Source organism: Theropithecus gelada, chromosome 1 (genome assembly GCF_003255815.1).
Source record: "Theropithecus gelada isolate Dixy chromosome 1, Tgel_1.0, whole genome shotgun sequence".
Classification (NCBI taxonomy): Eukaryota; Metazoa; Chordata; class Mammalia; order Primates; family Cercopithecidae; genus Theropithecus; species Theropithecus gelada.
The window spans coordinates 183,223,457-183,239,394 of NC_037668.1; the positions used below are offsets into that span (position 1 = coordinate 183,223,457).

The following is a 15,938-nucleotide window of genomic DNA, read 5'->3' on the forward strand; positions in this document are numbered from 1 at the left end:
CCATGATCAATTATTAGGAAGTCATTACAGAGGATGGAAACATTCATTTCTTAGGCTCACAAGATAGGAAAAGTCAACCTTAATATTATAAGAATTTTAGCACTTACTATTTGGGACAACACATGGAGTCTTAAACTCATCTGTATTTGCTGGTTTTATATTGAACAAGGTTAGCAGTTAGAAAGGAACTTTGTCATCACTTTGCCTCTCAAAGGCGGAATAGCAGCATCAGCATCCAGGGGACTTTATTATACACGCAGAATCCTACGCCCCACACAGTCCTGCCCAGTTAGAATCTGAATTTTAACAAGATCCCTGGGTGATCTGCATGCACTTGGCAATTTGAGGCACACTAACCTTGTAAGGATCTGATGCTTAAGATTAATGTCTCTTAAAATCATACTGATTTCAAAATCTAGGAACTGACTCACAAATTGTATTAGGCAACCTGTCCTTAATCAAAATGTAGGAGGGGAATGATGGGCAATGAAGAGTGAAATCCAAAGGAAAATGGTGCAGCAAGCCTGGGTTAAATGGTTACACTGTGCCCGTGGTTACCCTGCCAAGAACACAGAGTGCTAGCTGGCTTCCACTGCACTTTTGTCCACAGGACCAGAGAATCCTAATTGAAGTTTGGCCTTATTAACATTCTTTTCACCTTTACCTACTGTAATTCCTTAAACAACAAAAATAAACCAACAAAATCTGATGCATCTAGGAAACAAAGACATCAAATTGTATATGTCAAAAGGAATAAGAACAAAAAGAGGAAAGCTAGAGAACAACTGCCTCTGAGGTTAAAAGGAAAGCTACTAAATGCAAAGAATGCACAGGCAATCATGCCTATAACAAGCTCAGAGTAAAGATAGCAGGCCTGAGCCTGCCGCTTGGGAAAAAGTGTGTTAATGCAATTATAAAGCCTATAAGGGAAGCGAACTCCCTCATTATGGCACATGCCCCATATCCTAACACTGTTCCCTCCTGGCCTCAGTCTGTACCTGGAACAGCCCAGGTGTTCAGCAAAGGCTAGGCAAAGGAGTGGTGATGTGGGAACTTACAATGATAAAATCACCATGAGCTCTGCCTTTATAAGCTTCTTAGCACCACACTTGCATAATATTTTGAAATTTCATTATTACACTAATTGAGTAAAGAAGATAGTATACGTGATTAAAATAGCAAAATATAATGAAGGTTATGACTTAGGCAAAAATTAATTGTACGGGGGCTCAGAAGAGGGACTGATAAATGACAGCTAGGGAGGCTGGAAAGAAGGCATCAAAGAGCTGAATCTGGATAAATAGGACAAAACCCTATGATCCTTCTTCCCTCCTCCAACACCTTTTTTTTTTTTTGAGACAAGATTTAACTCTGTCACCCAGGCTGGAGTGCAGTGGTATGACTGTGGCTCACTGCAAGCCTTGACCTCCTGGGCTCAAGTGATTCTCTTGCCTCAGCCTCCCAAGTAGCTGGGACCACAGGTGCAGCTAACTTTAAAATTTTGGGTAGAGATGAGGCCTCACTATGTTGCCCAGACTGGTCTCGAACTCCTGGGGTCAAGCAATCCTCCTGCCTCAGCCTCCCAAAGTGTTGGGATTACAAGTGCGAGCCACCGCGCCCGACCCTTCCAACATTCTTGAGAGGTACTGTTTGCTTGGCCCTATTCTAGTATCATCCTCTTTTAAGGAGTTGGCTGCACACTTAGGCAGGTCTAGGCCAGCATGTGAAACTGGAAGCTCTTTTTTCCTCCATGAACTTCACAGTTTGATGGCCTCATTGGATAGTGCTTCCACCTACACTCACCTCTCTCCTTCAGGCTTTGCTGGGAGACAGGCTATTCAGCTGACAATTTCACTCAGGGTTAGAGGTCTAATGGGTTATGCATTATCTGCCCCTTCAAGAAAGGAGAAAGTCGTTTGCTGCTTCTTATAAAATGCCCCTAACCTACAAGAATGACACTAATGGCAGAATTTTGGGGGCGGCGGCCATCATCCAGAAAATGTTCTTGGACTTAAGTCCTTTTGGAACTACCAGACCTCTTCAGAGAGATCTAGGTTGAAAAGGGGCTAACTCTAAATGTGTTTGACTTTGACATTACATTTTTAAACAAATGAGTATTTGAAAAGCCAGAAAAATCTAACAATGTCAGGGCTGCTGGGTATGGTGGCTCATGCCCATAATCCCAGCACTTTGGGAGGCTGAGATGGGTGGGTCACTTGAGGTCAAGAGTTTGAGACCAGGCTGATCAACGTGGTGAAACCTCGTCTCTACCAAAAATGCAAAAATGAGTCAGGTGTATTGGTGGGCACTTGTAATCTCAGCCTGTAATAGGGATGCTGAGGCAGGACTGCTTGAACCCGGGAGGTGGAGGTTGCAGTGAGCTAAGATGACACCACTGCACTCCAGCCTGGGTGACAGAGTGAGACTCGGTCTCAAAAAACAAAACAAAACAAAAACAAAAACCCCCAGGGCTACACTTCCATACAGTTGGAAATTAGAAAGAGCAGCAGCAGGCCCACTTTAGAGGACTGGATGCCCCCAGGTCCCTCAGGCATTTCAGATCCCTGCCTGACTCTGCAGGTGCAAGTTTGCAGCCTTGGGCTGGGATGCTCAGCAGCTCTAGGCACAAGTGGGGGTGAAATCATCCAGGGCTGCTACCACATTTGTTACACAGGCACCCAAAAGGCAGGGTGAGGGTGAAAATAATTCTCCTTGAGGACTCTGTCCATTTTTGTTTTTTCTTTTGAGACAGGGTCTTGCTCTGTCACCCAGGCTGGAGTACAGTGGCACGATCACGGCTCACTATAGCCTCAATCTCCCAGGCTCAAGTGATCCTCTGGCCTCCCCAGTAGCTAGGACTACAGGTGCGTGACACAACGCCCAGCTAATTTCTGTATTTTTTATAGAGACAGGGTTTTATCAGGTTGCCCAGGCTGGTCTCGAACTCTTGGGCTCAAGCAATCGGCCCACTTCGGCCTCCCAAAGTGCTGGAATTACAGGTGTGAGCCATCATGCCCAGCCTGTCCCTTCACTTGTTTTCCCACCCTACTCTCATGGTACCTAGGTCTGTTTTCATCACCGGTGGCCATTATCCATGATCAGTTACCAGGAAGTCACGAGAGAGACTGGAAACAATGAGATTGGATTATTCTTCTGCCCACCCACTGGGCATTTGGAGCTCAGTGCTCACAGAAGTGAGTTGACAGAAGCCAATTCACTTGAATAGACTGCACTGCATCCTCTCTTCTTTCACAAGCCCCAAGAACACATCTAACAACGGGGCACATCAGGGGAGAGTGACCCAGACCCAAATTCCATGCTTGCTGTAGTCATTTTTATATTTAAACCCAGTTTAATGTCTTAATTCCTGGGGATTCAGATTCTTTGCATTGGGTTTAGATTCATGTCTTGGGGCTTTTTTTTTTTTTTTTTTTTTTGAGACAGGGTCTTGCTATGTTGTCTAGGCTGGCCTCAAACTCCTGAATTCAAGTAATCCTCCCACTTCAGCCTCCCAAGTAGCTGGGACTATGGATGTGTGCCACTGTGCCCCATTAATTTTATTTAACTTTTTTTTTTTTTAAATTACGTGAGCTATATAGTTTACTTAAGTACATACAATAAAAAAAGAAAACCCACTCAGGATATCTCTGGAGATGATTCCTCTTAGTTTGATATTCTTCTATTCACAAACACACATTACATTATTTTCTTGTATAAATATGGCCATATTAGACAGTTTTATATTTTTCACACAGCATTCTAATTTTAACAGCTTCCCACATTTTTAGATGGTCCATACTATACCAGCTAAACAACATTCTATTTTATGGATGAACATAATTCCTTTTTCTAATTGTCTGTTCTTAGACATTTGGTTTGCCCAAACTATATAAGCAGAAGAAAGTCTTGTTCTTTTTGCCACAAATTGAGGTCCAGAGTGGGTGGATTGTGAAACTGCAGGTAGACTCTACAACTCTTCTCTTAGGGTAAAAGCGTAATATAATTTTTCTCAAGTGGCTTTTCAGGGAGAAATCCCTATTGCTTTTTGTTTCCTCTCCTGGTGCACGAACCACCATGAAAGACTTTCACTTCATCTGGGAAGACAGAATCCACAGGACAGGCTATTTTCATACCTGACATGATGTGGCATGCATATTAGAAAACCTGACTTTCCATTTTCTTTTGCCTTTTATACATATCTCTCAGCATTCAATCAGATAGGAGTTATACGTACTCTTGGCAAAATAGCCACCTGGTTATTTTAAAATTCTTTCAGCAGGGAGGCAGGCAGGGACTAACCTGCCCACTCTGTTGGAGGTGGAAAATGTTCTGTTCTGGGAGTCTGGGTCCCCGCGTCCCAAACACTGTTAAAAAGACAATAATCTATGCCAGTCTGGCTCTAGCAGGCTAGGCCTTTTCTCACTGGGGTTAACAGGTTTGTTTTTACCAGAGGGTGTTGTGAAGATTCCCAGGGTGATGCCAAGAGCATTTGAGGGAAAAAATACAACTTTTGCTCTTGACATTTTAGATCTGAAATGGACTTTCTGTTCTAATGACTGTGAGCCTGCCCAAAGAAAAAGTGACTTCTTAGAACAAATAAGGAAAGCAAGTCTTGGCTGGTGCGGTGGCTCACGCCTATAATCCCAGCACCTTGGGAGGCCGAGACGGGCGGATCACTTGAGGTCAGGAGATTGAGACCAGCCTGGCCAACATGATGAAACCCTGTCTCAACTAAAAACACAAAAATTAGCCGGGCAGGGTGGTGCACGCCTCTAATCCCAGCTACCCAGGAGGCTGAGGCAGGAGAATCGCCTGAGCTTGGGACGGGGAGGTTGCAGTGAGCTGAGATTGTGCCGCTGCACTCCAGCCTGTGAGACTTTGTCTCAAAAAAAAAAAAAGGCAAGTCTTTCATTAGACTTGCTAGTGTACAAAAAGGCAAGGGTTGGATAGGTAGAGAAATCCTCCCTTTCTAGCTGTGTGGCTTGGGGCAGCTGGGCTGGCCTTTAGGATCTCAGTTTCTTCAACTGCCAGGACAGAGATACCTATGGCTCCCTCACAGAGCTGTTGCCAAGATTAAGTGGGAACATGTAAATGAAATGCCCGCATGATGACTGACATAGCATCAATCAGTGTTCGCTTCCTTCCCTTTTTCTTGACTCTCAGCACTAGTAATTCCCGCAGTATACTCATTCATAAAATAACAAAAGCTACACAACTATGCCACATGCTTAAGATACAAAGATAAATAAGATAGTTTCTCAGTCCTTGTGTACTATCTGGTATTCAATATCTATTGAATAGGGCTAAGCAGCTCAAAGCCTGCTGCAAGACACAGGCAAGTAACAAAAAGTTATTGTAATAATTATAAACATAATTTTGATGCAATGAAAAAAGTGTGCTATGGGATCACAGGGGAAGAATATGGACAGGGTGGTATAAAAGGGTCATCTAACTCCTTTTAAGAGACTTGGGAAAGAATTTCTAAGGATGGTTTTGATAGATGAGTAGAAGTGTTCAAGTGGAGCAAGAAAGAAGATGGTGGTAGCAAAAGGCAGAGGAAACAGAATGAGCAAAGGCATGAAGGGCAGAAGAGGTATGGTGACAAAGAAATGAAGCAGGAAAGGTAAACTGTGAAGGACTTCCTATGCTATCCCAAGAAGTCTGGGCTTTAATCTTTAGACCAGCTCATCTCAGACTTTAATGTGCTAAAGAATCATCTGCGACACTGTTAAAATGCAGGACGGATCTGTGGTATGATAGGGCCTGAGATTGTGCATTTCTACCAAGTTCCCATGGTGGTGGAGCAACTGGTCCATGGGCCATATGATGGGTAGCAAGGCTCAGACAAAAGACAGTCAAAAGATCCCTAAAGAGGAGAGTGACATGATCAGATTTATTTGCTAGGATAAGCTCACTAAGCTACAGTGTGGACGATGGACTGGAATTACAGGTACTTTCTACATTCTTATTTAATGGTGATTCCCACAATATCTCCAATGACATAACACAAGAGGACTGCAGACTCTTAAGAGCTGGAAAGGGTCATAGACATAATGTGGTTGAACTTTCTTTGGAAAATATGAAAGAGAGCCTTTTTTTTTTTGAGACAGAGTCTCGCTTTGTTGCCCAGGCTGGAATGCAGTGGTGTGATCTTGGCTCATAGCAACCTCCGCCTCCCAGGTTTAAGTAATTCTCCCGCCTCAGCCTCCTGAGTAGCTGGAACTACAGGTGCACGCCACCACACCCAGCTAACTTTTGTATTTTTAGTAGAGACAGGGTTTCACCATGTTGGCCAGGATGGTCTCGATCTCTTGACCTTGTGATCTGCCCACCTCGGCCTACCAAAGTGCTGGGATCACAGGCGTGAGCCACCGTGCCTGGCCAAGAAAGCTCTTAAAAGGTGACAAGATCTCCCCAGGGTCAGAGAGCTACCCGATGGCAAAGCTTGGATCGTTTCACTAAGATCTACTTATCCATGTTCTTTCTGCCAGCTGCCCTACTCCAGGACATCAACTTATATGAAGAAAGCTGAATTGTTACTGAGCATTCATTGGAATTGAGAAGAAATAAAGGATGTAGGGAAATAGTCCTTGTTCAGCCACTCAGAATTATGGAGGATATGTATACTGTACATGCCAGGTTAGGAGAACTCCCACAATGGCAGGTCACCTGGCAGTATTTCCAGGTATTAGATTCCATGTGCCCCCTCCTTCTATCTCGTGTCTTAGAAACATGCCAGAAGTGCAGATTCCCTTGTGGGTAAGTACATTAATGCCTACATGTTCTTGGTGGGTGTTCCAAAACTACTTTGTATCTACAGGAATGTTTGATGAAGCAGGTGGTGGGAGAAAAGGGGAACTAACACGGCTCACATGCCTACTCTGTGCTATACACTGACCTACACTATTTAATTTGTTTCTTAAAGAGCCTACACATAATGCATTCTTTTTTTTGATTTCACACCTCAGGAAAGTAAGGTTCCTAGAAGAAAAACACAGAACTGATGAGAAAATAGTAAAATGGAAGCAGCAGGACCACAGGTTTTTGGGAAACGGAAAAAGATCCAGAAAAACAGTTATTTTAGTTATCTCTAATCATAGGATCTGGCCTTCCAGGAAAACAGCAAAACAGGGAGGAAGAACACACTGACGTTCTCCATGGGTCCCTGATGAACAAACAAAACTGTTTTAAGAAGGCACTTCCAGGATAAGAGGGGTCTTATTAAAAGGTTAAAGTAGCATGGACCAGATGCAGTGTTAGGAGATTACAGGCAGGATCTCACTCTGTAACAGGAAGTAAATCCTGCCAATTCATGCAATCACATGTCTTCTGTTTTGATCTGCGAACAAGTGACTGATGCATTGAGAAACAGCTGATGCCAGTCTTTCTTAAAACTTGTGGAAAGGGGAAGTAACAGAAAAAAATTATTTACCAGCTGAGTAATCTAAATGCCATACCAGCAAGAATCTTATTTAGATCCATGATTTTTCATGGATCTTAGAAGCCAGAAATCTTGGACTCATTGGAGTCTCTAAGGCAGAACTGCAAAATGGCCAGCTTTGAAGGAGAATACTAAAAGACATAAGAAATTTCATATCCTTTAAAGGGGTAAGATGAAGGTTTATAAATTCAGCAAGAACAAAACGAAAGTCCCTTGTAAAAGGTGTATTAAATACATCTTCCTTTTGCCTCTATCTTATGCCATAAAGGCAGTTCAAACTTTTTGACCTAAGTGCATATTGACCCTGTGCTAAGCACTGTTGTATGAATTATCTCATTTAATGCTCATAATTCATTATGTAGGTATGATTATTATACTACACAGAAAGAAAGGAGAAGATTAAGCCAGCATTCTAACTGTTGTGGCAGCCTGACTCTTCTGACGAGTCAAAAACATACAGATCCAGGAGGTGGATGAACTCTCTTTTGTCGGGGTGATGTTCAAGGAGGAGTTATACACAGTACATGGCTCCCTAAGTCACAGGGCCTTTTTATTATCTGATTTTTGAGCAGAAGGACTGCCACTGTATTCATCTGGAGGTCAAAATACTTGCTTGGGGTAATGATTAGTCAACAATGAACTGTTGTTACTTCCCTTCCCCCGCTGCCCAACATCTAGTCAATGTTGAAATGAGGCTGTAAACATGAGTAAGGAGTCCATCTTGCAGATAACTTCCCACTTTCCTTAGGGTAGGACATTTTTATCAAGTCTATGAACAGCCTGAAGTGGAATCATGCTGATGTCTAGAGATAGGATCCTGAGAGGGGCTAGATCAGTGTTTGATATCCAACTATGCTAAAATGGGATTTTTATCCAATGCTACTGGTGCTGTTTAGAAAGGCCAGAGCTGTCGTGAAATCCAAGGAGAATTTGCTCTGTGGCTCTACAGACACTGAGAGAAAGGCAAGCTGCCTTTCTGCAAGGTGATATAGTGCTTCTTTGACTTTGGGGTCAGAGATATAATGCCTCCTCAGACTTGGGGATCAGAGAGAGTGCAGAGGGATGACAGACAGAAGCTGCCTTTTGGCAACAGTTCCACAGAGATGCAGGGTCTTAAGTGACTGTTGTTACAAAGAACTTTTCTCCTTTTTGGTTGAATGAGAACTGATCCCCTCAAGGCCCCAAATGATAGTTACCCATTCTCAGTCATTGGCGTGATGGTTGCAGCCACAAGACCCTGAAGTTTCTTCTTTGGGAAGGCCATTGAGCTGCTGGTAGGTCTGGAAAACATACAATGTAATTTCTCTCTTTCTTCAAGGAATGTCAATGATAAAACTCCCAGGCAAAGTTCATTTCTAGTTTAGAACTGTAAAATGTGCTTACAAGTACACAAACACACAGAGCAAGTACAAGATGGTAAAATTTTAGAGCTTAATTCTATTGAGGAGGAAACTTTAAGACAGGAGAGGGTAGACCTGAGAAAATACTATGTGGACAGCCTCCCATTTTATCTACACAGATGATGGAAGCAATCTAAATCCTCAAAGGATAGAGGTAAACAGGAGCAGACCCAAGAAAGAGCTTGAACCTAACTCAGGTAAGTAAAACATACAGTGAATTATAGTCATGCCTCAGTATACACAGAAAATTGGTTCCAGGACCCCCATGTATACCAAAATCCATGCCTACTCAAGTCACGCAGTCAGCCCCAGCCTGGCATATGAGAATTCTGCATCCTGCAAATACTGATTTTCTATCTGCATTTGGTTGAAAAAAATCTGTGTAAATGGACCTGCACACTTCAAACCCATGTAATTCAAGGGTCAACTGTACTATTACTTAAACTGAAATATGGTCATAAAAGGGGACATTTTCTCTTTCCACTGTCTTCATTCTTAGAATCTCACCTAAAACAAACCTGTCTTAAGGTTTCATCTTGATTTACATAACTACCTTCAGATTTACCTAACTTTTCATATCCTAATTTTGCCCAGTTTTGTCCAGTTTTCCTAGTTCTAGTTAACTATGTAGACTGCATATTCACACCTTCCTCTTCCCCACTAGAGCAGGCTCCCAGGACAGGGATGTTTCATTTGCCTTTGCTCTCTGCAGTGAGCCCTCTGCTTGACACCAGGTGTTCAAGAGAGAAGAATATGTGCGTGACTGAACGAGGTGTTCAGACTGTGGCTGGACGATGGCTTCCGCAGACGGGGAGCTCACTGCTGAATCAACCTCACACCACTCATCTGGGGCCAAAGGATCTCTCACCATCTGGCAGAGAGTGTACCTGCCCATAATCAGTGTAAAAGACTCTGGATGGGCCACAAGAAGCAACAGAGCAGACTGGTTAACAGCCTGGGTTCCACAGGCAGACCACCTGGTTCAACTCACAGCTCTGACATTTGCTAGTTATAGAAGCATTATTGTTTTCTGAGCCATAAGACATAAAAAGCCACAAATGCAATTCCAAACCACAAATTTAATGTCTAACAATTGAAAATGAAAATAAAATATAATCAGATAGTATTTGATGACAATTCTACAAAAGATAGTGGCCTTGTAGCAAATAAAGAGATGTCTATAGGTGACCAACAAGAAGGGTTATGCTATAGTTCTGACATTACTGGCACATTCAAAAACCCAATGCCCACTATACTTAAATCTAATCCACACAATGTAGTACTTAGTTATGAGCTATCTTATTTTGTTTGCTCTTCTAATTATTCATCTTATCTTCCCAAATAGGAGAACAAACTTCTGAAGTACAGCGACCATACCTTCTATTTTTCTTCCCCAAGTCTTGGCTCAGGTAAGCCCTTGAGTAACACTGACTACTTTCAGTAGAAAGACAACATGATACTCTCCTTGCAAACAGACATGTTCCCAGCAAAAGTTGCTGTTGCTCCTAAAATCAAGTCCTGCATGTAGCTTTGCTCTGTATTTCCTAGTTCAAACATGAGACTAAAATCAGATTGGAAGTTCAGAAAGATAAATCCAATAACCTGGCCCATGGGAAAACACAAGATAAGAAATCATAAGATGTGGCTCTAATCACTCTTTGAGCTTCATGTGACCACCCTCGGTCCAAAAGCATGCCACTTAGCCTCTGAGCCTTAAGGCCCATAACCTAGGCCATCTCCCCGCCGGGAGGGATGTTTAAGCATCAAAGAAGATTGATGCTATGCCTGCTGTCTATCTTCACCTAACACTCCTACAAGCATCTTGACTTAACATGCCAAAAGGGAACCTGCCATCTCCTTTGTTCCTTACTGTAGAGGGGTGAGAGGGCCAGCTCTGGAGTCAGACCTCATGGATCTGCATCCTGGCTCTACCACTTACCAGGTAGGTGACCTTGAGCCCATTAAGTAACCTCTTTCTGCTTCAGTTTCCCCTTCTGTAAATGAGGATAATACTAATTACATTTCATAGGGTTGAGAGAATTAAATGAACTAATTCATGTAAAGTAATTAACAACAATGCTAGACACATAGTGAGTACATGTTCAGTGCCCTCCATGAAGTCTTGCCTGATGTATATAGGACAGTAGGAAATACTATCATGCCCTTACCAGCATCATCTTCCCAGTTATCTTTGCTCTGCTGGTGCCTCCTTTCCAACCCTCACTACTCTTGTCTATTTAGGGACTAAGTCATTTCAATTCTGTTATCTTCTTCCTCTGCTATTCCTCATTTCCTCCTTATGACTTTATAATTTGCCTCTTTGTTACCTCTTATCTAGACAAATAGGCAAAACCCCAGGTCCACGGGGCCCAAGAAGGTTCAAGTGATAAGAGTCCTGAGAGCTTGAGTCAGCATTAAACATCTCCTAAATCCAACACTACTAGGCTGTTCGGGCTAAATAAAACTCCATAGTCTTGTGCTTTTGCCTGCATTTATTTCACACTAAGGACAGTAACACTGATGTTCTTAGATTCATGAGAAGCTCAAATTGGCAGTTTTATGTGTGTCTTTGATGGAAAGAAATAAAACTAATTACCACAAATGTAGTTTGATTAGTTCAAAAATTCAAAACACAGGGTCCGTGGGAGTGTAGGATAGGGGTTAGGAATCACTGTCCTAATCCCTCTTCTCTTCAATCCACACCAGCTGTCAGGTTAATCTTCCACTAAAACCAGCATTCCTGGTCTTGTCTTTGTCCTGTTTAGAAAATGCTAGTAGGCTAAAGACCCAGCTCCCTGGGGTCTGGGTCTCTGTTCAAATCTTCATGCCTGCACTGCACTTGCCCAGCGTTCTGTTTGCTGTTCCTCCTACCTACCTTTCACTGTCTGTCTGCTTGCCTTGGTTCCTCACTTCAATCTTTTCAGTCTGACCAGCTTTTAAAGCTCACTTTATCCATTCCAGCAGCTATAGCTTAAAAACAAAAACAAACAAACCAAACCAAACCAAAACAAAAAACCTCATTTTAAAGGCCAGGGGACTCCCTGGTACCCGAGCCGAAAATAATTTCTTAAACCTCAGAATTCCCCCAAACGCTGGCTTTTCATTAAAAACCTTACATCAGAGTTATTAAGCAGGGTGGTTTCGGCTCCTCTCCTAGACTGTCTGCCATCTGGGGGCAATGACAGCTTCGAAAATTTCTTTGCACAGAGCAAATACACTAAACAAGTAAAAGTTTGCTGCCTTTGCAAACTGTGAAATGCCTACAAGAAGAAATGGGATAAAAACGACTTTGGCCGGTGTGAGGGCTCACTCCTGTAATCCCAGCAATTTGGGAGGCCGGGGCAGGCAGACCACCTGAGGTCAGGAGTTCGAGACCAGCCTGGCCAACATGGCCAAACCCCGTCTCCACTAAAAATACAAAATTAGCTGGGCGTGGTGGTGCGCGCCTGTAGTCCCAGTTACTCAGGAGGCTGAGGCAGGAAAATCGCATGAACCCGGGAGGTGGCGATTGCAGTGAGCCGAGATCACGCCACTGCACTCCAGCCTGGGCGACAAGAGTGAGACTCTGTCTTTAAACAACAAAAGCAAAAACAAAAAAAAAAAAGTCTTTACCAGAGAATGGTATTTTTGAGATTCAAGTTTTTAATAAACTTGGGAATGTTATACTTTGAAGCGTAACAGAGAATTACCAATATTTTTAAGATTCAAGTTTTAGATAAACTTGGGAATGTTATGCTTTGAAGTTTTCAGAGCTAGTAGCTAAAGAGAATGGTTCAAATGTTCTCCAGCCTAAGGCTTAACGTGAATTTAGAATATTATTATTGAAACATTGGGAGGGGGTATTACTCTTGAAATCTTATACCTCCATCCACAGATAAGAACACTTAGTGCAAAGAATTAAAGCTGCCTAAGTCAAATTATTTTTCAAATGGCAAAGTTGTTTTTTCAAGAGACAGAAAGTGGGGGTAGAATATACCTCCCGGCAGAGAATATCTTAAGCGACAGGTACTCAGAGAAGAGGAAATACAAATAGGGATTTTTTTTTAAAAGCAGAAAACCATTAATTTCTCCTAAAGTGAAGGGGGGATGTATCAGATTTAACTTTAAGCTCCCTTCCGCTCAATTGCTAACTCTACTTTTGAGGAAAGGACCTTCGGATACCCGGCAGGTTTGCTGTCTGCAAACAATCCGGGGGAGTGGGTCCTTCTGCCCTGGTCTATCCCGACACTTCTCGCATTCACACCTTTCCCAGCTCTGTTTCCTAGCGTATCTGCCTTCCCCCTTTCCTCCGAGTCCGTCACCGTCTCACCCACCCGCGAGTCAGGCCCCGGCGCCCCTCCACCGGAACGCCCAGGTTGTCTGGCTGTCTGCGTCCGTCGGTCCTCGCCCGCGCAGTCGCGGGCCGCACCCCCCACCAGGCCTCCGCTCCGTCCGTGCCGCCGCTCCGCCCCGCAGGGGCCGCCGCGCTTTATATCCGCTGCCGCCCGTGCCGGGCCCACGTGCCGCCACGCCGGGGAGCCTGGGGGTTGTAGTTCTGCGCCGCCGCCCGCTAGGCGCGCCCGGAACCGCCAGCCCCGAAGCCCCGAAACCCCGAAACGTTTTGCACACCTGGAGTCTGCTCTTCCCCGGTGTCACCTGAACAACGTAGGCTGAAGTGACTCCGGCGCAGCTCCCCGGCTCTCCGAGGATCGCGAGCATCCGAACTGGCAGCCAGGTGCCCGAGAGCACGCCGCTCACTCGCGCCACGCTGAGTGCAAACCTCTCCCTGCCTCGTCTGCAGGCCAGTCCTTCCCGCGTGCAGACACCTCCTGGGCTCCGCTGCGTCTTAATTTTCCTTCTTTTGCGCAGGGCTCTGCAATCCCCGCTATCTCGTGGTTCTGCGTTGTGAAGTTTGGGCTGCTGTTTCCGAGGCGTGCGGAGACACCCCAACTGCCCATCGGCGTTCAGCTCTCTTCCGGCTGACGCCGCTGCACCAGCCCTGCAGACTCTCGTGTTAAGGATTGATGAGCGAATTTTAAAGTGAATTATCTACTCATACAGGAGCTTTTCTGGCTTCTTTTGGAGAATATTTGAAAGAGTTTTGAAAGGGAAAAGTATTTTTAACCCAACCGCCTCTACTTTCAGGAATATCAGGAGTCTGTTATTCTAGGATCATGTACTGTGTTAATAAATCAGGAACAGAGCCAGAGACAAGTCCTCAGTCTTCTCTTGCTGATGTGATTCCACCTCAATTTTCCGTAAAAGGAGATGGCTGATGCTTATTATTACATTTAGAGAAACTAAATTGTTAAAAGGGCTTTCCAGTTTGCAAAATGCTTTTAAATGTATTCTAATAGTTCTTGCATGGCACAGAGCACCAGAGATAATAGCTAATAAGTACTGTGTTCAGTGCTTACTCAGCCTGCACCATTCTAGCCGTTTTAAAATTTAATTCCTAAAATAACCCCATTGGTGGGTCCTGTTTTATAAATGTATATGTTACAGATGAGCAAGGATCATTCCATGTTACAGATCAGAAACAGGTTTAAAGAGCTGAAGTAATTTGCCAAAGGCCATAGAGCTGATTAAGCTGTGGTTTGATTTCAAGTAGTCCAGAAGCTTGTGCTTTTAACACTATGTTATCCTGCAGGAAAAAAATAAATAAATACAAAAAGGAAAGAAAAAGAAAAACCCTTAGATACATGAAGCAAGTTCTCCTAAGGCTACAGCATGGTTTTTGGTTTTGGGTTTTTTTTTTTTTTGTAATGTTAACAAGTCTTATACCATATCCTAATGATACAATGAAAGGTTTTTTTTGTTTGTTTTTGGAAAGTCACACTTTAATAAGTGCAAAATTAAGTGTGTCAGTACCCAAAAGGTATAGGTCATTAGGCTTAACATTGTCAACCAACAAACCAATATTCTAAATGCATGAACAAACTGCTTTTTTGTATAAATATGGTAGTGCAAGGTAATTCCTTATAATAATTTGTTAGTGTTTGCCAAGAAGCAGATGCTAAGATGGGATTAGATGTGTGAGAGACTTATGGGGGGAGGGAGTTGGAGCAGACAGGAACATCCTGCAGACTGATGTAGGGCTGACATCCGTGAACGAAAGATGGAAGAAAGGAGCATGGAGTAGGGAGAATCTCACTGCATTCTTAGAGTATCCACTCTGTGCCCTTATGAAACTCAGAGCCTATACTGTGAAGTGTCGGGGAGACATCGTTCTTTTAAAATATGGTAAATGCAGTGATAGACCTGTACAGAGATATTACAGGAACACTGAGCTCTAATCTGGGCTGAAAGGGGTGGGGTGTGTGTGTGTGTGTGTGTGTGAGATGAGGCAGGAGGGTGTTCCAGAAACGTCTTACTGGGGAAGGTCACAGCCAAGGTAAATATCAGACAATAAGTAGGGCTTAGAAGAGAGGCATCAAAAGGCTCAGTGCTGAGCTGCAGGCCTCTAACCCTCTTCTGATAAGTGACAGGCTCTGTGAGATTTCTTCTATTATTATATAGTATTATTTAATCATCATTACTTTTCGTGCTTTTATTTCTTGCCCCCAACTCCACTGCAAGGTGTTGGAGGCAGGCATCATGTCCTATTCCTTGTTTTTCCCACAGTGTAGGACATAGTGTCTATCCATGTGCAGGCCAAGAGGGTGAGATTTGGAAATATTACTACCATCAACTCTCCTTTATTTAAAACAAATGTATGTCAGGTTTTGCATCAACTTTTGTTTGCTACAATTCAAATTTGAAATCCACCAGTGCAGGGGAAAGTGTTTGGGAGATACGGTGCAATGAAATTCGTCAGAACAGTCATTTGTTCTATCCTTGGAGCTGGAGGTGATGCCCCCATCACAGGCTCCTGAACTGACTGTGGGTGAGGGGTGGGACCCAGAAAATTTCCCCTTATCTTCTGGTAAGGATATACTTACCAGAAAAGAGAAAACGGATTTTCAACAGCTGAAACACTGCTAAATTGAAGTGTTGTTACCCATTGTGGTCCAGTAAAAGGTCTGTCCATAGGTGAGCAAGAGTCTGTTCCATTCACTGTGAAGAACACATAACCAGGTATGAGAGTCACTTCTGGAAATTCTGGCTTGTATGGGTGT

The 15,938-nt window shown here is 43.5% G+C and overlaps 1 protein-coding gene across 2 annotated transcripts in view; it reads right to left on the bottom strand.

Annotated features, from left to right (window-relative positions):
* NPL (N-acetylneuraminate pyruvate lyase) overlaps positions 1-13,279 on the bottom strand; it is a 39,296-nt gene extending 26,017 nt beyond the window's left edge. The window contains exons 1-2 of one of the 2 annotated variants that reach the window (XM_025389932.1): positions 13,155-13,279; positions 8,638-8,721 (exon numbers count right to left, since the gene is read on the bottom strand). In XM_025389932.1, coding sequence (XP_025245717.1) covers positions 8,638-8,705 — 68 coding nt within the window. In that variant the 5' untranslated portion in view covers positions 8,706-8,721; positions 13,155-13,279. Of the gene's footprint in view, positions 1-8,637; positions 9,737-13,154 lie in introns of those variants that run through there. The other variant, XM_025389924.1, reaches the window with a different exon arrangement.
* Positions 13,280-15,938: the final 2,659 nt, after the last annotated feature.